This window comes from Cherax quadricarinatus, unplaced genomic scaffold (genome assembly GCF_038502225.1).
Source record: "Cherax quadricarinatus isolate ZL_2023a unplaced genomic scaffold, ASM3850222v1 Contig660, whole genome shotgun sequence".
Classification (NCBI taxonomy): Eukaryota; Metazoa; Arthropoda; class Malacostraca; order Decapoda; family Parastacidae; genus Cherax; species Cherax quadricarinatus.
Genome location: NW_027195686.1, coordinates 117,880 through 144,418, shown reverse-complemented (window position 1 = coordinate 144,418; position 26,539 = coordinate 117,880). Strand labels below are relative to the sequence as shown.

The window sequence follows — 26,539 nt, the reverse complement described above, 5'->3', positions numbered from 1 at the left end:
AACGCTGGTAAGCTCAGCTTCCAGCAACAATTAACATTAACACAACGCTGGTGAGCTCAGGTTCCAGCAACAATTAACATTAACACAACGCTGGTAAGCTCAGCTTCCAGCAACAATTAACATTAACACAACGCTGGTGAGCTCAGGTTCCAGCAACAATTAACATTAACACAACGCTGGTAAGCTCAGCTTCCAGCAACAATTAACATTAACACAACGCTGGTAAGCTCAGCTTCCAGCAACAATTAACATTAACACAACGCTGGTAAGCTCAGCTTCCAGCAACAATTAACATTAACACAACGCTGGTAAGCTCAGCTTCCAGCAACAATTAACATTAACACAACGCTGGTAAGCTCAGGTTCCAGCAACAATTAACATTAACACAACGCTGGTAAGCTCAGGTTCCAGCAACAATTAACATTAACACAACGCTGGTAAGCTCAGGTTCCAGCAACAATTAACATTAACACAACGCTGGTAAGCTCAGCTTCCAGCAACAATTAACATTAACACAACGCTGGTAAGCTCAGCTTCCAGCAACAATTAACATTAACACAACGCTGGTAAGCTCAGGTTCCAGCAACAATTAACATTAACACAACGCTGGTAAGCTCAGGTTCCAGCAACAATTAACATTAACACAACGCTGGTAAGCTCAGGTTCCAGCAACAATTAACATTAACACAACGCTGGTAAGCTCAGCTTCCAGCAACAATTAACATTAACACAACGCTGGTAAGCTCAGCTTCCAGCAACAATTAACATTAACACAACGCTGGTAAGCTCAGCTTCCAGCAACAATTAACATTAACACAACGCTGGTAAGCTCAGCTTCCAGCAACAATTAACATTAACACAACGCTGGTAAGCTCAGCTTCCAGCAACAATTAACATTAACACAACGCTGGTAAGCTCAGCTTCCAGCAACAATTAACATTAACACAACGCTGGTAAGCTCAGCTTCCAGCAACAATTAACATTAACACAACGCTGGTGAGCTCAGGTTCCAGCAACAATTAACATTAACACAACGCTGGTAAGCTCAGCTTCCAGCAACAATTAACATTAACACAACGCTGGTAAGCTCAGCTTCCAGCAACAATTAACATTAACACAATGCTGGTGAGCTCAGCTTCCAGCAACAATTAACATTAACACAACGCTGGTAAGCTCAGCTTCCAGCAACAATTAACATTAACACAACGCTGGTAAGCTCAGCTTCCAGCAACAATTAACATTAACACAACGCTGGTAAGCTCAGCTTCCAGCAACAATTAACACAATGCTGGTAAGCTCAGTGTCCAGTAACAATAAGTAGGTTAATTATATTATTTAGTTGCAATTCTTTGTGTGTTATATCTGAATTAAACCAAATAAAATATTTTAACACTTTTCAGAGAATAAAGAAAAGTTGGCAGAGCTGACTAAGATGTTCACTGCTCATATGAATCAGTACACAGCAGACACAGCAAAGTATGCAGCAGACACTCAAGGTAAGATAACCTTACTCTCATAATGTAAGTCTATCACCAAAATATGTTATTCATAATTTCTTTTTGCAGAATAATGTTTTAAGGTTAAAGTGTTAACAACCTTGATAACATTAACTATCTTAATGAAGAATTAGACAAATGAGCAACATAAGGATACATTTATTATGGACGTACCGGCGTCCATTGGCTTCATTAATACAAATACTTGGACGTAATTGGAAAAGTCGAAATATAAACAAGAGCTGAGGTAATCATTGCCTCAGTCTTGGAGTTGTTGAAGAATGTCATATTTGTGAAGAGTCTCAAGCACAGACTTGAAGATTTGCCCTTTTTTAATAGCGTCAGGTGAGGTACGTGTAACAGACGGAGACGCAGTGTAATTCTTCATGCGATAATGTTGTAGTGCCTGACAGGTTGTGCAAGTACATTGCATGCAATATATGTACAACTTGTCATATGATGCAACATCATGTAATCTTGGTTCAGAAAATATATCCACAACTTTCTTTGCTACTGGCCCGTCCCTCGGGTAAGACCTACTTCCACTGTGAAATCCCACCTTCCAGTGACAATGTCTTCGTCTGCTACACGTCCTTCACCTAATGTCTGTACGTATATAACCACCAATATTAATGACTGTGCTTCAGACATCAAATAGTTTAAGATTACATTCTCTGTCATGAGCAGTAAGTCTGGGTACTCTGCTGCATGACCAGTATGTTAGCGTACTCTGCTTCATGACCAGTATGTTAGCATACTCTGCTGCATGACCAGTATGTTAGCACACTCTGCTTCATGACCAGTATGTTAGCATATTCTGCTGCATGACCAGTATGTTAGCATACTGTGCTGCATGAAGAGTAGGTTAGCATACTCTGTTCCATGACCAGTATGTTAGCATACTCTGCTCCATAAACAGTATGTTAGCATATTCTGCTGCATTACCAGTACGTTAGCAAACTCTGCTCCATAACCAGTATGTTAGCATATTCTGCTGCATGACCAGTATGTTAGCATACTGTGCTGCATGAAGAGTATGTTAGCATACTCTGCTCCATGACCAGTATGTTAGCATACTCTGCTCCATGAACAGTATGTTAGCATATTCTGCTGCATTACCAGTATGTTAGCATATTGTGCTGCATGACCAGAATGTTAGCATACTCTGCACCATGACCAGTATGTTAGCATACTCTGCTCCATGACCTGAATATTAGCATACTCTGCTCCATGACCAGTATGTTAGCATACTCTGCTCCATGACCGGTATGTTAGCATACTCTGCTCCATGACCAGTACGTTAGCATACTCTGCTCCATGACCAGTATGTTAGCATACTCTGCTCCATGACCAGTATGTTAGCATACTCTGCTCCATGGCCAGCGTGTTAGCATACTCTGCTTCATGACCAGTACGTTAGCATACTCTGCTCCATGACCAGTATGTTAGCATACTCTGCTCTATGACCAGTATGTTAGCATACTCTGTTTCATGACCAGAATGTTAGCATACTCTGCTCCATGACCAGTATGTTAGCATACTCAGCTCCATGACCAGCATGTTAGCATACTCAGCTTCATGACCAGTACGTTAGCATACTCTGCTCCTTGACCAGTATACTAGCATGCTCTACTCCAAGACCAGCATGTTAGCATACTCTGTTTCATGACCAGTATGTTAGCATACTCTGCTCCTTGATCGGTTTGTTAGCATACTCTGCTCCATGATCGGTATGTTAGCATACTCTGCTCCATGACCAGTACGTTAGCATACTCTGCTCCATGACCAGTATGTTAGCATACTCTGCTCCATGACCAGTATGTTAGCATACTCTGCTCTATGACCTGAATATTAGCATACTCTGCTCCATGACCAGTATGTTAGCATACTCTGCTCCATGATCGGTATGTTAGCATACTCTGCTCCATGACCAGTACGTTAGCATACTCTGCTCCATCACCAGTATGTTAGCATACTCTGCTCCATGACCAGTATGTTAGCATACTCTGCTCCTTGACCAGTATGTTAGCATACTCTGCTCCATGACCAGTATGTTAGCATACTCTGCTCCATGACCAGAATGTTAGCATACTCTGCTCCATAACCAGTATGTTAGCATACTCAGCTCCATGACCAGCATGTTAGCATACTCAGCTTCATGACCAGTACGTTAGCATACTCTGCTCCTTGACCAGTATATTAGCATGCTCTACTCCAAGACCAGCATGTTAGCATACTCTGTATCATGACCAGTATGTTAGCATACTCTGCTCCATGACCTGAATATTAGCATACTCTGCTCCATGACCAGTATGTTAGCATACTCTGCTCCATGACCGGTATGTTAGCATACTCTGCTCCATGACCAGTATGTTAGCATAGTCTGCTCCATGACCAGTATGTTAGCATACTCTGCTCCATGACCAGTATGTTAGCATACTCTGATCCATGACCAGTATGTTACCATACTCTGCTTCATGACCAGTACGTTAGCATACTCTGCTCCATGACCAGTATGTTAGCATACTCTGATCCATGACCGGTATGTTAGCATACTCTGCTCCATGACCAGTACGTTAGCATACTCTGCTCCATGACCAGTAAGTTAGCATACTCTGATCCATGACCAGTATGTTAGTATACTCTGCTCCATGACCAGTATGTTAGCATACTCTGCTCCATGACCAGTATGTTAGCATACTCAGCTCCATGACCAGCATGTTAGCATACTCAGCTTCATGACCAGTACGTTAGCATACTCTGCTCCTTGACCAGTATATTAGCATGCTCTACTCCAAGACCAGCATGTTAGCATACTCTGCTTCATGACCAGTATGTTAGCATACTCTGCTCCTTGACCAGTATATTAGCATGCTCTACTCCAAGACTAGCATTTTAGCATACTCTGCTCCACGACCAGTATGTTAGGATACTCTGCTCCATGACCTGTATGTTAGCATAAACTGCTCCATGACGAGTATGTTAGCATACTCTGCTCCATGACCAGTATGTCAGCATACTCTGCTGCATGACCAGTATGTTAGCATACTCTGCTGCATGACCAGTATGTCAGCATACTCTGCTTCATGACCTGTATGTTAGCATACTCTGCTCCATGACCAGTATGTTAGCATACTCTGCTCCATGACCAGTATGTTAGCATACTCTGCTCCATGACCAGTACGTTAGCATACTCTGCTCCATGACCAGTATGTTAGCATACTCTGCTTCATGGCCTGTATGTTAGCATACTCTGCTCCATGACCAGTATGTTAGCATACTCTGCTGCATGACCAGTATGTTAGCATACTCTGGTGCATGACCAGTATGTCAGCATACTCTGCTTCATGACCTGTATGTTAGCATACTATGCTCCATGACCATTATGTTAGCATACTCTGCTCCATGACCAGTATGTTAGCATACTCTGCTCCATGACCAGTACGTTAGCATACTCCAGTTTAAGACCAGTATGTTAGCAAACTCTGCTCCATTACCAGTATGTTAGCATACTCTGCTCCGTGGCCAGTATGTTAGCATACTGTGCTCCATGACCAGCATGTTAGCATACTATGCTCCATGATCAGTATATTAGCATACTCTGCTCCATGACCAGTATGTTAGCATACTCTGCTCCATGACCAGTATGTTAGCATACTCTGCTCCATGACCAGTATTTTATCATACTCTGCTCCATGACCAGTATGTTAACATACTCTGCTCTATGACCAGTATGTTAGCATACTCTTCTCTCTTGTCAGTATGTCCGTGTTTTCTTCTCTAGGGTTGACATGTTCTTGTTCTATGGTCTATGGCAGTTATTACCTCTGGATCTTTCTACTGCCCCCTGGTGGTGTTGGAAAGCTCCAGGAGAAGCGTTGAGAAAAAAGGCGGCTACAGGGGGACGTCATGGTGGCATCACAACCATGGAAGTATTTGTTTCACAAAATATATATTACAAAATATAAATCACAGACACTTAAGTATTACAAATGCTTCACATAGAATAAAATTAAAATAGAGTTATACTCGAGAACATAGTTTTATTTTATTTTATGGTCTGATGTCAGTGTTAAAAACGTTAAGACGTACGTCACACTGCACACCAGCCAGACCAGACAGCAGACGACGTGGGTCCTGGTGATGATCGTATTGTCACGTCTGTAAGAGCCAAGGCTTTGTACACACCGCAAGTTATCTTCAGTCTTGTAATATACATATCTACAAAATGTGAACCAAGAACATCCATCTCATTAAATAGTGAATACAGTGTAGTAGTTACAGATGAAATGTAAATTTGCCCTTTCATATTGTTAAAAAAAATAATAGATTTTTAAGGTTGTTTATATTGTTAGATTAGTTGTTGTTTTGAACTTGCAGTAAACCTAATACCAAAGATGACGTGTGTTCGTATATGTGTATATATGGGCGCTCGGGATGTGTCCTGGGAGCCAAGGGGGCGGCAACTTGAAAAAAACTTAAGACCAACCATTTGCCTACACTTCTGTCTAACGCACTCACACATGCTTGCTGGAAGTCCAAGCCCATCGCTCACGAAACCTCCTTTACGCCCCTCCCTCCAACCTGTCCTAGGCAGATCCATAGCCCGCCTTCCTTCCACTACAGATTTATACACTCTCAAAGTCATTCAATTTCGTTCCATACTCTCTTAATGACCGATCCACTTTAACAACCTCACATCAGCCCTTTGGATAATACTTTTAGTAACCCCTACACCTCTTCCTAATTTCCAAATCATGGATTCTCTGCATTATATTTTCTCCACACAATGCCCTAAGACACGACATCTCCTCTGCCTCCAGCCTTCTCCTTGTTGCAACATTCGCCACTGATGCTTCACACACATGTAAGAGCGTTGGTACCACTAAACTCTAATATGTTTTCCTCTTTGCTTCCATGCATAGTGTTCTTTGTCTCCACAGAATCTGCAGAACTCTTCTCACTTTTTCCCCTCATCTGTTCTATGAATCACTTTGTCTTTCACAAACCCATCTGCTGACAAGTCCACTCTCATATATCGGGATGCATTCACTTCTTCCATTCTCCCTACCTGTAATCTGATATCTAATCTTTCATTTCCTGTGTAACACATATGTGTCAAAACTCCGTAACACAGTTGTGTCATATGTGTAACACATATGTGTCGTAACTGTGCAACACATGTGTGTCATAAGAGTCGACTGTGTAACACATGTGTGCCACAAGAGACGACTGTGTAACACACGTGTGTCGTATGAAACGACAGTGTAACACACGTGTGTCGTAAGAGACAACTAAAATGTCTTGAAGAAACGGCTAGTAACCGTTTTTGAATAAATTAATAAATGTCTAAACAAAATCTTCATGATAGAGTTTATTCTTTTTCAAGTTAGCTTCCCTAGGTGGGAGATGGAGAGTGTGGTAAAAATTAATAATATTAACACAACCCATATAAATTTAGGAAAATTACATGATGTACAAAGAGAGAATATTAGAGACGAAAATATTGCAGTAATTTATCTTTATAGTTGGTGAAGACTGTTACAGTAATGATCAACATCAACACAACACTGGTGAGCTCAGCTTCCAGCAACAGTAAACATGAACACAATTCTGGAGAGCTTTGGTTCCAGCAACAATAAGTATTAACACAACGATGGCGAGCTCAGCTTTCAGCAACAATAAACATTAACACAACGCTGGTCAGCTCAGCTTCCAGCAACAATAAATATTAACACAATTCTGGTGAGCTTAGGTTCCAGCAACAATAAACACTAACAAAAAGTTGGTGAGCTCAGCTTTCAGCAACAATAAATATTAACACAATTCTGGTGAGCTTAGGTTCCAGCAACAAAAAACATTAACACAACGATGGCGAGCTCAGCTTTCAGCAACAATAAACATTAACACAACGCTGGTGAGCTCAACTTCCTGCAACAACAAAACATTAACACAACGCTGGTGAGCTCAGCTTTCAGCAACAGTAAACATTAACACAATGCTGGTGAGCTTAGCTTTCAGCAACAATAAACATTAACACAACGCTGGTGAGCTCAGTTTTCAGCAACAGTAAACATTAACAGAATGCTGTTGAGCTCATCTTTCAGCAACAATAAACATTAACACAACGCTGGTGAGCTCAGCTTTCAGCAACAATAAACATTAACACAACGCTGGTGAGCTCAGCTTTCAGCAACAGTAAGCATTAACACATCGCTGGTTAGCTTATCTTTCAGCAAAAATAAACATTAACACAACGCTGGTGAGCTTAGCTTTCAGCACCAATAAACATTAACACAATGCTGGTGAGCTCAGCTTTCAGCAACAATAAACATTAACAACGCTGGTGAGCTCAGCTTTCAGCAACACTAAACATTAACACAATGCTGGTGAGCTCAGCTTTCAGCAACAATAAAGAAGTTAATATTATTTAGTTGCAACTCTTTATGAGGTATACCTAATTATACCAAATAAAACATTTTAACACTTTCCAGAGAATAAAGAAGTGTTGGAAGAGCTGACTAAGATGTTCACTGCTCATATTAGTCAGCACACAGCAGACACAGCAAAGTATGCAGCAGACACTCAAGGTAAGATAATCTTATTCTCATCATGTAAGTGTATCACCTAAATATATTATTTATGATTTCTTATTGCAGAATAATGATTCATAGTTGAAGTGTTAACAATCATGATAACATTAACTCTCGTGCATGTATACCAACTTTACTGTAGTACTCCTTGAAGTGTTAACAACCTTGATAACACTAACTCTGCTATATTTAAACCAACTTTACTGTAGTACTCCTTGAAGTGTTAACAACCTTGATAACATTAACTCTCCTACATGTAAACTAACTTTACTGTAGTACTCTTGAAGTGTTAACAACTTGATAACATTAACTCTCCTGCATGTATACCAACTTTACTGTAGCAGTCCTTGAAGTGTTAACAACCTTGATAACATTAACTCTCCTGCATGTGTACCAACTTTACTGTAGTACACCTTGAAGTGTTAACAATCATGATAACATTAACTCTCGTGCATGTATACCAACTTTACTGTAGTACTCCTTGAAGTGTTAACAACTTTGATAACATTAACTCTCGTGCATGTGTACCAACTTTACTGTAGTACACCTTGAAGTGTTAACAATCATGATAACATTAACTCTCGTGCATGTGTACCAACTTTACTGTAGTACTCCTTGAAGTGTTAACAATCATGATAACATTAACTCTCGTGCATGTGTACCAACTTTACTGTAGTACTCCTTGAAGTGTTAACAATCATGATAACATTAACTCTCGTGCATGTGTACCAACTTTACTGTAGTACTCCTTGAAGTGTTAACAATCATGATAACATTAACTCTCGTGCATGTGTACCAACTTTACTGTAGTACTCCTTGAAGTGTTAACAACCTTGATAACATTAACTCTCGTGTATGTATACCAACTTTACTGTAGTACTCCTTGAAGTGTTAACAACTTGATAACATTAACTCTCCTGCATGTAAACTAACTTTAGTGTGGTACTCCTTGAAGTGTTAACAACTTGATAACATTAACTCTCCTGCATGTAAACTAACTTTAGTGTAGTACTCCTTGAAGTGTTAACAACTTGATAACATTAACTCTCCTGCATGTAAACTAACTTTAGTGTAGTACTCCTTGAAGTGTTAACAACTTGATAACATTAACTCTCCTGCATGTAAACTAACTTTAGTGTAGTACTCCTTGAAGTGTTAACAACTTGATAACACTAACTCTCCAGATGACGAGTTAGGCTGATGTGCAACATATGGATATATTTATTATGGACGTTTCAGCATCCATTGACTTTATCAATACAAATTTTTGGACGTAACTTGAAGAGAGTCGAATTATATACAAGAGCTGAGGTAATTATTGCCTCAGTCTTGGAGTTGTTGAAGAATGTCATATTCGTGAAGAGTCTCAAGCACAGACATGAAGATTTGCACTTATATAATGCCGACAGGTGAGGGACATGTAACAGACGGAGACGCAGTGTAATTATTCATCTTGTTGGTACTTCATGCGATAATGTTGTAGTGCCTGACAGGTTGTACATGTACACTGCATGCTATATATGTACAACTTGTCAGAAAATATATCCACAACTTTCTTTACTACTGGCCCGTCCCTCGGGTAAGACCTACTTCCACTGTGAAATCCCACCTTCCAGTGACAATGTCTTCGTCTGCTACACGTCCTTCACCTAATGTCTGTACGTATATAACCACCAATATTAATGACTGTGCTTCAGACATCAAATAGTTTAAGATTACATTCTCTGTCATGAGCAGTAAGTCTGGGTACTCTGCTGCATGACCAGTACGTTAGCATACTCTGCTCCATGACCAGTATGTTAGCATACTCTGCTGCATGACCAGTATGTTAGCATACTCTGCTCCATGACCAGTATGTTAGCATATTCTGCTGCATGACCAGTATGTTAGCATACTCTGCTGCATGACCAGTATGTTAGCATACTCTGCTCCATGACCAGTATGTTAGCATACTCTGCTGCATGACCAGTATGTTAGCATACTCTGCTTCATGACCAGTATGTTAGCATACTCTGCTGCATGACCAGTATGTTAGCATACTCTGCTGCATGACCAGTATGTTAGCATATTCTGCTGCATGACCAGTATGTTAGCATACTCTGCTTCATGACCAGTATGTTAGCATACTCTGCTGCATGACCAGTATGTTAGCATACTCTGCTCCATGACCAGTATGTTAGCATACTCTGCTCCATGACCAGTATGTTAGCATACTCTGCTGCATGACCAGTATGTTAGCATACTCTGCTGCATGACCAGTATGTTAGCATACTCTGCTGCATGACCAGTATGTTAGCATACTCTGCTGCATGACCAGTATGTTAGCGTACTCTGCTCCATGACCAGTATGTTAGCATACTCTCCTGCATGACCAGTATGTTAGCATACTCTGCTCCATGACCAGTATGTTAGCATACTCTGCTCCATGACCAGTATGTTAGCATACTCTGCTGCATGACCAGTATGTTAGCATACTCTGCTCCATGACCAGTATGTTAGCATACTCTGCTCCATGACCAGTATGTTAGCATACTCTGCTGCATGACCAGTATGTTAGCGTACTCTGCTCCATGACCAGTATGTTAGCATACTCTGCTGCATGACCAGTATGTTAGCATACTGCGCTGCATGACCAGTATGTTAGCATACTTTGCTCCATGACCAGTATGTTAGCGTACTCTGCTCCATGACCAGTATGTTAGCATACTCTGCTGCATGACCAGTATGTTAGCATACTCTGCTCCATGACCAGTATGTTAGCATACTCTGCTCCATGACCAGTATGTTAGCATACTTTGCTGCATGACCAGTATGTTAGCATACTCTGCTGCATGACCAGTATGTTAGCATACTCTGCTGCATGACCAGTATGTTAGCGTACTCTGCTCCATGACCAGTATGTTAGCATACTCTGCTGCATGACCAGTATGTTACCATACTCTGCTCCATGACCAGTATGTTAGCATACTCTGCTGCATGACCAGTATGTTAGCATACTCTGCTCCATGACCAGTATGTTAGCGTACTCTGCTCCATGACCAGTATGTTAGCATACTCTGCTGCATGACCAGTATGTTAGCATACTCTGCTCCATGACCAGTATGTTAGCATACTCTGCTCCATGACCAGTATGTTAGCATACTTTGCTGCATGACCAGTATGTTAGCATACTCTGCTGCATGACCAGTATGTTAGCATACTCTGCTGCATGAAGAGTATGTTAGCATACTCTGCTCCATGACCAGTATGTTAGCATACTCTGCTCCATGACCAGTATGTTAGCATACTCTGCTGCATGACCAGTATGTTAGCATACTCTGCTCCATGACCAGTATGTTAGCATACTCTGCTGCATGACCACTATGTTAGCATACTCTGCTCCATGACCAGTATGTTAGCATACTCTGCTGCATGACCAGTATGTTAGCATACTCTGCTGCATGACCAGTATGTTAGCATACTCTGCTGCATGACCAGTATGTTAGCATACTCTGCTGCATGACCAGTATGTTAGCATACTCTGCTGCATGACCAGTATGTTAGCATACTCTGCTCCATGACCAGTATGTTAGCATACTCTGCTGCATGACCAGTATGTTAGCATACTGCGCTGCATGACCAGTATGTTAGCATACTCTGCTCCATGACAAGTATGTTAGCATACTCTGCTCCATGACCAGTATGTTAGCATACTCTGCTGCATGACCAGTATGTTAGCATACTGTGGTGCATGAAGAGTATGTTAGCATACTCTGCTCCATGACCCGTATGTTAGCATACTCTGCTGCATGACCAGTATGTTAGCATACTCTGCTGCATGACCAGTATGTTAGCATACTCTGCTGCATGACCACTACGTTAGCATACTCTGCTCCATGACCAGTATGTTAGCATACTCTGCTGCATGACCAGTATGTTAGCATACTCTGCTGCATGACCAGTATGTTACCATACTCTGCTGCATGACCAGTATGTTAGCATACTCTGCTGCATGACCACTATGTTAGCATACTCTGCTGCATGACCACTATGTTAGCATACTCTGCTCCATGACCAGTATGTTAGCATACTCTGCTCCATGACCAGTATGTTAGCATACTCTGCTCCATGACCAGTATGTTAGCATACTCTGCTCCATGACCAGTATGTTAGCATACTCTGCTGCATGACCAGTATGTTAGCATACTCTGCTGCATGACCACTATGTTAGCATACTCTGCTCCATGACCAGTATGTTAGCATACTCTGCTGCATGACCACTATGTTAGCATACTCTCCTCCATAACCATTATGTTAGTATACTCTGCTGCATGACCACTATGTTAGCATACTCTGCTCCATGACCAGTATGTTAGCATACTCTGCTCCATGACCAGTATGTTAGCATGCTCTTCTCCATGACCAGTATGTTAGCATACTTTGCTCCATGACCAGTATGTTAGCATACTCTGCTCGATAACCAGTATGTTAGCATACTCTGCTCCATGGCCAGTATGTTAGCATACTTTGCTCCATGACCAGTATGTTAGCATACTCTGCTCCATGACCAGTATGTTAGCATACTCTGCTCCATGACCAGTATGTTAGCATACTCTTCTCCATGACCAGTATGTTAGCATACTCTGCTCCATGACCAGTATGTTAGCATACTCTGCTCCATGACCAGTATGTTAGCATACTCTTCTCCATGACCAGTATGTTAGCATACTCTGCTCCATGAGCACTATGATAGCATACTCTAGGCTCTATGACCAGTATGTTAGCATACTCTGCTGCATGACCACTATGTTAGCATACTCTCCTCCATGACCAGTATGTTAGCATACTCTGCTGCATGACCACTATGTTAGCATACTCTGCTCCATGACCAGTATGTTAGCATACTCTGCTGCATGACCAGTATGTTAGCATACTCTGCTGCATGACCACTATGTTAGCATACTCTGCTCCATGACCAGTATGTTAGCATACTCTGCTGCATGACCAGTATGTTAGCATACTCTGCTGCATGACCAGTATGTTAGCATACTCTGCTGCATGACCAGTATGTTAGCATACTCTGCTGCATGACCACTATGTTAGCATACTCTGCTGCATGACCACTATGTTAGCATACTCTGCTCCATGACCAGTATGTTAGCATACTCTGCTGCATGACCAGTATGTTAGCATACTGTGCTCCATGACCAGTATGTTAGCATACTCTGCTCCATGACCAGCATGTTAGCATACTCTGCTCCATGACCAGTATGTTAGCATACTCTGCTCCATGACCAGTATGTTAGCATACTCTGCTGCATGACCAGTATGTTAGCATACTGTGCTGTATGAAGAGTATGTTAGCATACTCTGCTCCATGACCCGTATGTTAGCATACTCTGCTGCATGACCAGTATGTTAGCATACTCTGCTGCATGACCAGTATGTTAGCATACTCTGCTGCATGACCACTATGTTAGCATACTCTGCTCCATGACCAGTATGTTAGCATACTCTGCTGCATGACCAGTATGTTAGCATACTCTGCTCCATGACCAGTATGTTAGCATACTCTGCTGCATGACCAGTAAGTTAGCATACTCTGCTGCATGACCACTATGTTAGCATACTCTGCTGCATGACCACTATGTTAGCATACTCTGCTCCATGACCAGCATGTTAGCATACTCTGCTGCATGACCAGTATGTTAGCATACTCTGCTGCATGACCAGTATGTTAGCATACTCTGCTCCATGACCAGTATGTTAGCATACTCTGCTGCATGACAAGTATGTTAGCATACTCTGCTGCATGACCACTATGTTAGCATACTCTGCTCCATGACCAATATGTTAGCATACTCTGCTGCATGACCACTATGTTAGCGTACTCTCCTCCATGACCAGTATGTTAGCATACTCTGCTGCATGACCACTATGTTAGCATACTCTGCTCCATGACCAGTATGTTAGCATACTCTGCTCCATGACCAGTATGTTAGCATACTCTTCTCCATGACCAGTATGTTAGCATACTTTGCTCCATGACCAGTATGTTAGCATACTCTGCTCGATAACCAGTATGTTAGCATACTCTGCTCCATGGCCAGTATGTTAGCATACTTTGCTCCATGACCAGTATGTTAGCATACTCTGCTCCATGACCAGTATGTTAGCATACTCTGCTCCGTGACCAGTATGTTAGCATACTCTGCTCCATGACAAGTATGTTAGCATGCTCTGCTCCATGACCAGTATGTTAGCATACTCTGCTCCATGACCAGTATGTTAGCATACTCTTCTCCATGACCAGTATGTTAGCATACTCTGCTCCATGACCAGTATGTTAGCATACTCTGCTCCATGACCAGTATGTTAGCATACTCTTCTCCATGACCAGTATGTTAGCATACTCTGCTCCATGAGCAGTATGCTAGCATACTGTAGGCTCTATGACCAGTATGTTAGCATACTCTGCTCCATGAGCAGTATGCTAGTATACTCTAGGCTCTATGACCAGTATATTAGCATACTCTGCTCCATGAGCAGTATGCTAGCATACTCTAGGCTCTATTACCAGTATGTTAGCATACTCTGCTCAATGAGCAGTATGTTAGCATACTCTGCTCCATGGCCAGTATGTTAGGATACTCTGCTCCATCACCAGTATGTTAGCATACTCTGCTCCATGACCAGTATGGCATACTCTGCTCCATGACCAGTATGTTAGCATACTCTGCTCCATGACCAGTATGTTAGGATACTCTGCTCCATCACCAGTATGTTAGCATACTCTGCTCCATGACCAGTATGGCATACTCTGCTCCATGACCAGTATGGCATACTCTGCTCCATGATCAGTATATTAGCATACTCTCCTCCATGACCAGTATGTTAGCATACTCTGGTCTCTGGTCAGTATGTCCGTGTTTTCTTCTCTAGGGTCGACATGTTCTTGTTCTATGGTGTAGGGCAGTGATTACCCCTGGATCTTCCCACTGCCCTTCTGGGGGTGGTGGGGAGATCCTGGGGAAGCGTTCAGAAAAAAGGGGCTATAGGAGGACTGAAGAGTGACATCACAACCATGGGAATGTATGTTTTACAAGATCTATTTGACAAATCAAAGCCACAAAAACTTAATAACACAAATAATTCACAAAGAATAAAATTAAAGTTATGCTCAAAAGCATAGTTTTATTTTATTTTATTTTGTGGTCTGAAGTCAGTGTTAAAAACGTTAAGACGTACATCACACCAGCCAGACCAGACAGCAGACGACGTGGGTCCTGCTGATGATCGTATTGTCACGTCTGTAAGAGCGTGGGTCCTGCTGATGATCGTATTGTCACGTCTGTAAGAGCGTGGGTCCTGCTGATGATCGTATTGTCACGTCTGTAAGAGCGTGGGTACTGGTGATGATCGTATTGTCACGTCTGTAAGAGCGTGGGTCCTGCTGATGATCGTATTGTCACGTCTGTAAGAGCGTGGGTCCTGGTGATGATCGTATTGTCACGTCTGTAAGAGCGTGGGTCCTGGTGATGATCGTATTGTCACGTCTGTAAGAGCGTGGGTACTGGTGATGATCGTATTGTCACGTCTGTAAGAGCGTGGGTACTGGTGATGATCGTATTGTCACGTCTGTAAGAGCGTGGGTACTGGTGATGATCGTATTGTCACGTCTGTAAGAGCGTGGGTCCTGGTGATGATCGTATTGTCACGTCTGTAAGAGCGTGGGTACTGGTGATGATCGTATTGTCACGTCTGTAAGAGCGTGGGTACTGGTGATGATCGTATTGTCACGTCTGTAAGAGCGTGGGTCCTGGTGATGATCGTATTGTCACGTCTGTAAGAGCGTGGGTCCTGCTGATGATCGTATTGTCACGTCTGTAAGAGCGTGGGTCCTGCTGATGATCGTATTGTCACGTCTGTAAGAGCGTGGGTCCTGCTGATGATCGTATTGTCACGTCTGTAAGAGCGTGGGTACTGGTGATGATCGTATTGTCACGTCTGTAAGAGCGTGGGTACTGGTGATGATCGTATTGTCACGTCTGTAAGAGCGTGGGTCCTGCTGATGATCGTATTGTCACGTCTGTAAGAGCGTGGGTACTGGTGATGATCGTATTGTCACGTCTGTAAGAGCGTGGGTACTGGTGATGATCGTATTGTCACGTCTGTAAGAGCGTGGGTCCTGGTGATGATCGTATTGTCACGTCTGTAAGAGCGTGGGTACTGGTGATGATCGTATTGTCACGTCTGTAAGAGCGTGGGTACTGGTGATGATCGTATTGTCACGTCTGTAAGAGCGTGGGTACTGGTGATGATCGTATTGTCACGTCTGTAAGAGCGTGGGTCCTGGTGATGATCGTATTGTCACGTCTGTAAGAGCGTGGGTACTGGTGATGATCGTATTGTCACGTCTGTAAGAGCGTGGGTACTGGTGATGATCGTATTGTCACGTCTGTAAGAGCGTGGGTCCTGGTGATGATCGTATTGTCACGTCTGTAAGAGCGTGGGTCCTGCTGATGATCGTATTGTCACGTCTGTAAGAGCGTGGGTCCTGCTGATGATCGTATTGTCACGTCTGTAAGAGCGTGGGTCCTGCTGATGATCGTATTGTCACGTCTGTAAGAGCGTGGGTACTGGTGATGATCGTATTGTCACGTCTGTAAGAGCGTGGGTACTGGTGATGATCGTATTGTCACGTCTGTAAGAGCGTGGGTCCTGCTGATGATCGTATTGTCACGTCTGTAAGAGCGTGGGTACTGGTGATGATCGTATTGTCACGTCTGTAAGAGCGTGGGTACTGGTGATGATCGTATTGTCACGTCTGTAAGAGCGTGGGTCCTGGTGATGATCGTATTGTCACGTCTGTAAGAGCGTGGGTACTGGTGATGATCGTATTGTCACATCTGTAAGAGCGTGGGTACTGGTGATGATCGTATTGTCACGTCTGTAAGAGCGTGGGTACTGGTGATGATCGTATTGTCACGTCTGTTAGAGCGTGGGTACTGGGGATGATCGTATTGTCACGTCTGTAAGAGCGTGGGTACTGGTGATGATCGTATTGTCACGTCTGTAAGAGCGTGGGTACTGGTGATGATCGTATTGTCACGTCTGTAAGAGCGTGGGTCCTGGTGATGATCGTATTGTCACGTCTGTAAGAGCGTGGGTACTGGTGATGATCGTATTGTCACGTCTGTAAGAGCATGGGTCCTGGTGATGATCGTATTGTCACGTCTGTAAGAGCGTGGGTACTGGTGATGATCGTATTGTCACGTCTGTAAGAGCGTGGGTACTGGTGATGATCGTATTGTCACGTCTGTAAGAGCGTGGGTACTGGTGATGATCGTATTGTCACGTCTGTAAGAGCGTGGGTACTGGTGATGATCGTATTGTCACGTCTGTAAGAGCGTGGGTACTGGTGATGATCGTATTGTCACGTCTGTAAGAGCGTGGGTACTGGTGATGATCGTATTGTCACGTCTGTAAGAGCGTGGGTACTGGTGATGATCGTATTGTCACGTCTGTAAGAGCGTGGGTCCTGGTGATGATCGTATTGTCACGTCTGTAAGAGCGTGGGTACTGGTGATGATCGTATTGTCACGTCTGTAAGAGCGTGGGTCCTGGTGATGATCGTATTGTCACGTCTGTAAGAGCGTGGGTACTGGTGATGATCGTATTGTCACGTCTGTAAGAGCGTGGGTCCTGGTGATGATCGTATTGTCACGTCTGTAAGAGCGTGGGTACTGGTGATGATCGTATTGTCACGTCTGTAAGAGCGTGGGTACTGGTGATGATCGTATTGTCACGTCTGTAAGAGCGTGGGTCCTGGTGATGATCGTATTGTCACGTCTGTAAGAGCGTGGGTACTGGTGATGATCGTATTGTCACGTCTGTAAGAGCGTGGGTACTGGTGATGATCGTATTGTCACGTCTGTAAGAGCGTGGGTACTGGTGATGATCGTATTGTCACGTCTGTAAGAGCGTGGGTACTGGTGATGATCGTATTGTCACGTCTGTAAGAGCGTGGGTCCTGGTGATGATCGTATTGTCACGTCTGTAAGAGCGTGGGTACTGGTGATGATCGTATTGTCACGTCTGTAAGAGCGTGGGTACTGGTGATGATCGTATTGTCACGTCTGTAAGAGCGTGGGTACTGGTGATGATCGTATTGTCACGTCTGTAAGAGCGTGGGTACTGGTGATGATCGTATTGTCACGTCTGTAAGAGCGTGGGTACTGGTGATGATCGTATTGTCACGTCTGTAAGAGCGTGGGTACTGGTGATGATCGTATTGTCACGTCTGTAAGAGCGTGGGTACTGGTGATGATCGTATTGTCACGTCTGTAAGAGCGTGGGTCCTGGTGATGATCGTATTGTCACGTCTGTAAGAGCGTGGGTACTGGTGATGATCGTATTGTCACGTCTGTAAGAGCGTGGGTACTGGTGATGATCGTATTGTCACGTCTGTAAGAGCGTGGGTCCTGGTGATGATCGTATTGTCACGTCTGTAAGAGCGTGGGTACTGGTGATGATCGTATTGTCACGTCTGTAAGAGCGTGGGTACTGGTGATGATCGTATTGTCACGTCTGTAAGAGCGTGGGTACTGGTGATGATCGTATTGTCACGTCTGTAAGAGCGTGGGTACTGGTGATGATCGTATTGTCACGTCTGTAAGAGCGTGGGTACTGGTGATGATCGTATTGTCACGTCTGTAAGAGCGTGGGTACTGGTGATGATCGTATTGTCACGTCTGTAAGAGCGTGGGTCCTGGTGATGATCGTATTGTCACGTCTGTAAGAGCGTGGGTCCTGGTGATGATCGTATTGTCACGTCTGTAAGAGCGTGGGTACTGGTGATGATCGTATTGTCACGTCTGTAAGAGCGTGGGTACTGGTGATGATCGTATTGTCACGTCTGTAAGAGCGTGGGTACTGGTGATGATCGTATTGTCACGTCTGTAAGAGCGTGGGTACTGGTGATGATCGTATTGTCACGTCTGTAAGAGCGTGGGTACTGGTGATGATCGTATTGTCACGTCTGTAAGAGCGTGGGTACTGGTGATGATCGTATTGTCACGTCTGTAAGAGCGTGGGTACTGGTGATGATCGTATTGTCACGTCTGTAAGAGCGTGGGTACTGGTGATGATCGTATTGTCACGTCTGTAAGAGCGTGGGTACTGGTGATGATCGTATTGTCACGTCTGTAAGAGCGTGGGTACTGGTGATGATCGTATTGTCACGTCTGTAAGAGCGTGGGTACTGGTGATGATCGTATTGTCACGTCTGTAAGAGCGTGGGTACTGGTGATGATCGTATTGTCACGTCTGTAAGAGCGTGGGTACTGGTGATGATCGTATTGTCACGTCTGTAAGAGCGTGGGTACTGGTGATGATCGTATTGTCACGTCTGTAAGAGCGTGGGTACTGGTGATGATCGTATTGTCACGTCTGTAAGAGCGTGGGTACTGGTGATGATCGTATTGTCACGTCTGTAAGAGCGTGGGTACTGGTGATGATCGTATTGTCACGTCTGTAAGAGCGTGGGTACTGGTGATGATCGTATTGTCACGTCTGTAAGAGCGTGGGTACTGGTGATGATCGTATTGTCACGTCTGTAAGAGCGTGGGTCCTGGTGATGATCGTATTGTCACGTCTGTAAGAGCGTGGGTCCTGCTGATGATCGTATTGTCACGTCTGTAAGAGCCAAGGTTTTGTACACACTGCAAGTTATCTTCAGTCTTAAAATTCACATATCTATAAACTGTGCACCAAGAGCATCCACCTCATTAAAATTGTGAAGACGGTGAAGTTACAGATTAAATGGAAATTTGTCGTTTCAAATTATTAAATAAATATTAATTTTTATTTGTGAAATAAATAAACTTGTTTATAGTGTTAGATTAGTTGTTATTTTGATTTTTTTATAAATCTAATACCAAAAAAGAGGTGTATACCTACATGTGTGTAGGGGTGCTAAGGATGTCACCTGAGAGCCAAGGGGGCGGCAGCCTGAAAAAACTTAAGAGCCACTGTTCTAGGGTCATAATCCCCGTGGCCTCTGTTCCTGCCACGTCGCTGTACTCTCCTCCAGGGCAAGTTGATCATGTGGTTTAGCTAAGGGATACCCACATACAGTCTCCAGCGTGAATTATCGTAGTTTTTTCTTTGCCAGAAGTGTAGAAATGTGTCAGTGAACTTATAAAGTGCATCTCTTTAATACTTGGAACTAATCTTGGAAAAAAATAGTATCCAATGTTCAAAAAACATGAAAAGAAGTGTGCATATAACATGGTGCCATACTTACACTAGGTCAGCATATAACATGGTGCCATACTTACACAAGGTCAGCATATAACATGGTGCCATACTTACACTAGGTCAGCATATAACATGGTGCCATACTTACACAAGGTCAGCATATAACATGGTGCCATACTTACACTAGGTCAGCATATAACATGGTGCCATACTTACACTAGGTCAGCATATAACATGGTGCCATACTTACGCGAGGTCAGCATATAACATGGTGCCATACTTACACGCGGTCAGCATACAACATGGTGCAACACTTACACGAGGTCAGCATATAACATGGTGCCATACTTACACGAGGTCAGCATGCAACATGGTGCCATACTTACACGAGGTCAGCATATAACATGGTGCCATATTTACACGAAGTCAGAATATAACATGGTGCCATACTTACAAGAGGTTAGCATATAACATGGTACCATACTTACACGAGGTCAGCATATAACATGGTACCATACTTACACGAGGTCAGCATGTAACATGGTGCCATACTTACACGAATTCAACATTTAACATGGTGCCATACTTACACGAAGTCAGCATATAACATGGTGCCGTACTTACACGAGGTCAGCATGTAACATGGTGCCATACTTACACAAGGTCAGCATGTAACATGGTGCCATACTTACACGATTTCAGCACATAACTTGGTGCCATACTTACACGAGGTCAGCATATAACATGGTGCCATACTTACACGAGGTCAGCATATAACATGGTGCAATACTTACACGAGGTCAGCATATAATATCGTGCCATACTTACACGAGGTCAGCATATAACATGGTGCCATACTTACACGAGGTCAGCATATAACATGGTGCCATACTTACACGAAGTCAGCATATAACATGGTGAAATACTTACACGAGGTCAGCATATAATATCGTGCCATACTTACAAGAGGTCTGTAGACAGCCTATACTGTCTGCACAGACAGCCCATGCTGTCTCCCAGCTTAGTTCATATTTCGTGGCACTAAGGTGCTGCACAGTACAGGCTGTCTACAGGTCAGCATATAACATGGTGCCATACTTACACGAGTTCAGCATATACCATGGTGCCACACTTACAAGAGGTCAGCATATAACATGGTGCCATACTTACACGAGGTCAGCATATAACATGGTGCCATACTTACACGAGGTCAGCATATAACATGGTGCCATACTTACAAGAGGTCAGCATGTAACATGGTGCCATACTTACACAAGGTCAGCATGTGACATGGTGCCATACTTCCACGAGGTCGGCATATAACATGGTGCCATACTTACACGAGGTAAGCATGTAATATTGTGCCATACTTACACGAGGTCAGCATATAACATGGTGCCATACTTACACGAGGTCTTCATATAACATGGTGCCATACACGAGGTAAGCATATAACATGGTGCCATGCTTACACGAGGTCAGCATATAACATGATGCCATACTTACACGAGGTAAGCATGTAACATTGTGCCATACTTACACGAGGTCAGCATATAACATGGTGCCATACTTGCACGAAGTCAGCATGTAACATGGTGCCATACTTACAAGAGGTCAGCATATAACATGGTGCCATACTTACACGAGTTCAGCATATACCATGGTGCCACACTTACAAGAGGTCAGCATATAACATGGTGCCATACTTACACGAGGTCAGCATATAACATGGTGCCATACTTACACGAGGTCAGCATATAACATGGTGCCATACTTACACGAGGTCAGCATGTAACATGGTGCCATACTTACACAAGGTCAGCATGTGACATGGTGCCATACTTCCACGAGGTCGGCATATAACATGGTGCCATACTTACACGAGGTAAGCATGTAATATTGTGCCATACTTACACGAGGTCAGCATATAACATGGTGCCATACTTACACGAGGTCTTCATATAACATGGTGCCATACACGAGGTAAGCATATAACATGGTGCCATGCTTACACGAGGTCAGCATATAACATGATGCCATACTTACACGAGGTAAGCATGTAACATTGTGCCATACTTACACGAGGTCAGCATATAACATGGTGCCATACTTGCACGAAGTCAGCATGTAACATGGTGCCATACTTACAAGAGGTTAGCATATAACATGGTGCCATACTTACATGAGGTCAGCATATAACATGGTGCCATACTTACACGAGGTCAGCATATAACATGGTACCATACTTACACGAGGTCAGCATGTAACATGGTGCCATACTTACACGAATTCAACATTTAACATGGTGCCATACTTACACGAAGTCAGCATATAACATGGTGCCGTACTTACACGAGGTCAGCATGTAACATGGTGCCATACTTACACAAGGTCAGCATGTAACATGGTGCCATATTTACACGATTTCAGCACATAACTTGGTGCCATACTTACACGAGGTCAGCATATAACATGGTGCCATACTTACACGAGGTCAGCATATAACATGGTGCAATACTTACACGAGGTCAGCATATAATATCGTGCCATACTTACACGAGGTCAGCATATAACATGGTGCCATACTTACACGAGGTCAGCATATAACATGGTGCCATACTTACACGAAGTCAGCATATAACATGGTGCAATACTTACACGAGGTCAGCATATAATATCGTGCCATACCTACAAGAGGTCTGTAGACAGCCTATACTGTCTGCACAGACAGCCCATGCTGTCTGCCAGCTTAGTTCATATTTCGTGGCACTAAGGTGCTGCACAGTACAGGCTGTCTACAGGTCAGCATATAACATGGTGCCATACTTACACGAGTTCAGCATATACCATGGTGCCACACTTACAAGAGGTCAGCATATAACATGGTGCCATACTTACACGAGGTCAGCATATAACATGGTGCCATACTTACACGAGGTCAGCATATAACATGGTGCCATACTTACACGAGGTCAGCATGTAACATCTTGCCATACTTACACAAGGTCAGCATGTGACATGGTGCCATACTTCCACGAGGTCAGCATATAACATGGTGCCATACTTACACGAGGTAAGCATGTAACATTGTGCCATACTTACACGAGGTCAGCATATAACATGGTGCCATACTTACACGAGGTCTTCATATAACATGGTGCCATACACGAGGTCAGCATATAACATGGTGCCATGCATACACGAGGTCAGCATATAACATGATGCCATACTTACACGAGGTAAGCATGTAACATTGTGCCATACTTACACGAGGTCAGCATATAACATGGTGCCATACTTGCACGAGGTCAGCATATAACATGGTGCTATACTTACACGAGGTAAGCATGTAACATTGTGCCATACTTACACGAGGTCAGCATGTAACATGGTGCCATACTTGCACGAGGTCAGCATGTAACATGGTGCCATACACGAGGTCAGCATATAACATGGTGCCATATTTACACAAGGTCAGCATGTAACATGGTGCCATACTTGCACGAGGTCAGCATATAACATGGTGCCATACTTACACGAGGTAAGCATGTAACATTGTGCCATACTTACACGAGGTCAGCATATAACATGGTGCCACACTTACACGAGGTCAGCATATAACATGGTGCCACACTTACACGAGGTCAGCATATAACATGGTGCCATACACGAGGTCAGCATATAACATGGTGCCATACTTACTGGTGTTGTCCTTGAGGACAGTGCACAAGATGGAGCAGGTGTTGTCCTTGAGGACAGTGCACAAGATGGCTCAGGTGTTGTCCTTGAGGACAGTACACAAGATGGGGCAGGTGTTGTCCTTGAGGACAGTGCACAAGATGGGGCAGGTGTTGTCCTTGAGGACAGTGCACAAGATGGACCAGGTGTTGTCCTTGAGGACAGTGCACAAGATGGACCAGGTGTTGTCCTTGAGGACAGTGCACAAGATGGGGCAGGTGTTGTCCTTGAGGACAGTGCACAAGATGGAGCAGGTGTTGTCCTTGAGGACAGTGCACAAGATGTTGCAGGTGTTGTCCTTGAGGACAGTGCACAAGATGGACCAGGTGTTGTCCTTGAGGACAGTGCACAAGATGGGGCAGGTGTTGTCCTTGAGGACAGTGCACAAGATGGACCAGGTGTTGTCCTTGAGGACAGTGCACAAGATGGACCAGGTGTTGTCCTTGAGGACAGTGCACAAGATGGGGCAGGTGTTGTCCTTGAGGACAGTGCACAAGATGGACCAGGTGTTGTCCTTGAGGACAGTGCACAAGATGGGGCAGGTGTTGTCCTTGAGGACAGTGCACAAGATGGGGCAGGTGGAAATAAATGGTATAAAATACCGACACAATGGCAATATAAACACAAATGCAGTATAATGTGATCCTTTATTGACTACGTTTCGCCCACACAGTCACACACACACACACACACACACACACACACAACACACACACACAAACACACACACAACACACACACACATACACACACACACACACACACACACACTCACAATACACACACACACACACACACACACACACACACACACACAAACACACAACACACACACACAAACACACACACAACACACACACACATACACACACACACACACACACACAAAACACTCACAATACACACACACACACACACACACACACACACACACACACACACACACACACACACACACAGTCGTGAAAAAAAAAAACACACACAACACACACACACACACACAGGTGGACAAAGACTACAGACCTCACTCAGGGAGAAAGACCTTGGGGTGACCATAACACCGAGCACATCACCGGAGGCACACATCAACCAAATAACTGCTGCAGCATACGGGCGCCTGGCAAACCTGAGAATAGCGTTCCGATACCTTAATAAGGAATCGTTCAAGACACTGTACACTGTGTATGTTAGGCCCATACTGGAGTATGCAGCACCAGTCTGGAACCCACACCTGGTCAAGCACGTCAAGAAGTTAGAGAAAGTACAAAGGTTTGCAACAAGGCTAGTCCCAGAGCTCAAGGGAATGTCGTACGAGGAAAGGTTAAGGGAAATCGGACTGACGACACTGGAGGACAGAAGGGTCAGGGGAGACATGATAACGACATACAAGATACTGCGGGGAATAGACAAGGTGGACAGAGATAGGATGTTCCAGAGAGGGGACACAGGGACAAGGGGTCACAACTGGAAGCTGAAGACTCAGACGAGTCACAGGGACGTTAGGAAGTATTTCTTCAGTCATAGAGTTGTCAGCAAGTGGAATAGCCTAGCAAGTGAAGTAGTGGAGGCAGGAACCATACATAGTTTTAAGAAGAGGTATGACAAAGCTCAGGAAGCAGAGAGAGAGAGGATCCAGTAGCGATCAGTGAAGAGGCGGGGCTAGGAGCTGAGTCTCGACCCCTGCAACCACAAATAGGTGAGTACACACACAACACACACACAACACACACAACACACACAGCACACACACACAGCACACACACACAGCCCACACACACAGCCCACACACACACACACACACACACACACACACACACACACACACACACACACACACACACACACACACACACACACACACACACACACACACAAACACACACACACACACACACACACACACACACACACACACACACACACACACACACACACACACACACACACACACACACACACACACACACACACACACACACACACACACACACACACACACACACACACACACACACACACACACACACACACACACACACACACACACACACACACACACACACACACACACACACACACACACAACACACACACACACACACACACACACACACAAAACACACACACACACACACACACACACACACACACACACACACACATACACACACACACACACACACACACACACACACACACACACACACACACACACACACACACACAATAGTAGTGTATAGTGATGTGACGTGTGGTGGAAGGCCTGCCTGCCTCATCACACATCCTCCACACTTCCCTCTCCTCCACCGTCCACCATAGGAGCAAGAGACCCCTCCCCTCCCCCGCCACCACCATGAACCACATGCGGTATGTGCCATGCGCCATTTTCCCTTCAGCCTGGGCTCACCATACTGTTCGAGGTATTACAGATGATGAAGCCAGCCAGCCACAAAGCCAGGGAAACAGTGCACT

At 44.0% G+C, this 26,539-nt stretch overlaps 1 protein-coding gene across 1 annotated transcript in view; it reads left to right on the top strand.

The window, feature by feature from the left end:
• The first annotated feature begins 1,404 nt into the window (after positions 1–1,404).
• LOC138851458 (golgin subfamily A member 6-like protein 22) overlaps positions 1,405–26,539 on the top strand; it is a 45,871-nt gene continuing 20,736 nt past the window's right edge. The window contains exons 1-2 of the mRNA XM_070080599.1: positions 1,405–1,496; positions 7,991–8,086. Coding sequence (XP_069936700.1) covers positions 1,433–1,496; positions 7,991–8,086 — 160 coding nt within the window. The 5' untranslated portion in view covers positions 1,405–1,432. The remainder of the gene's footprint in view (positions 1,497–7,990; positions 8,087–26,539) is intronic.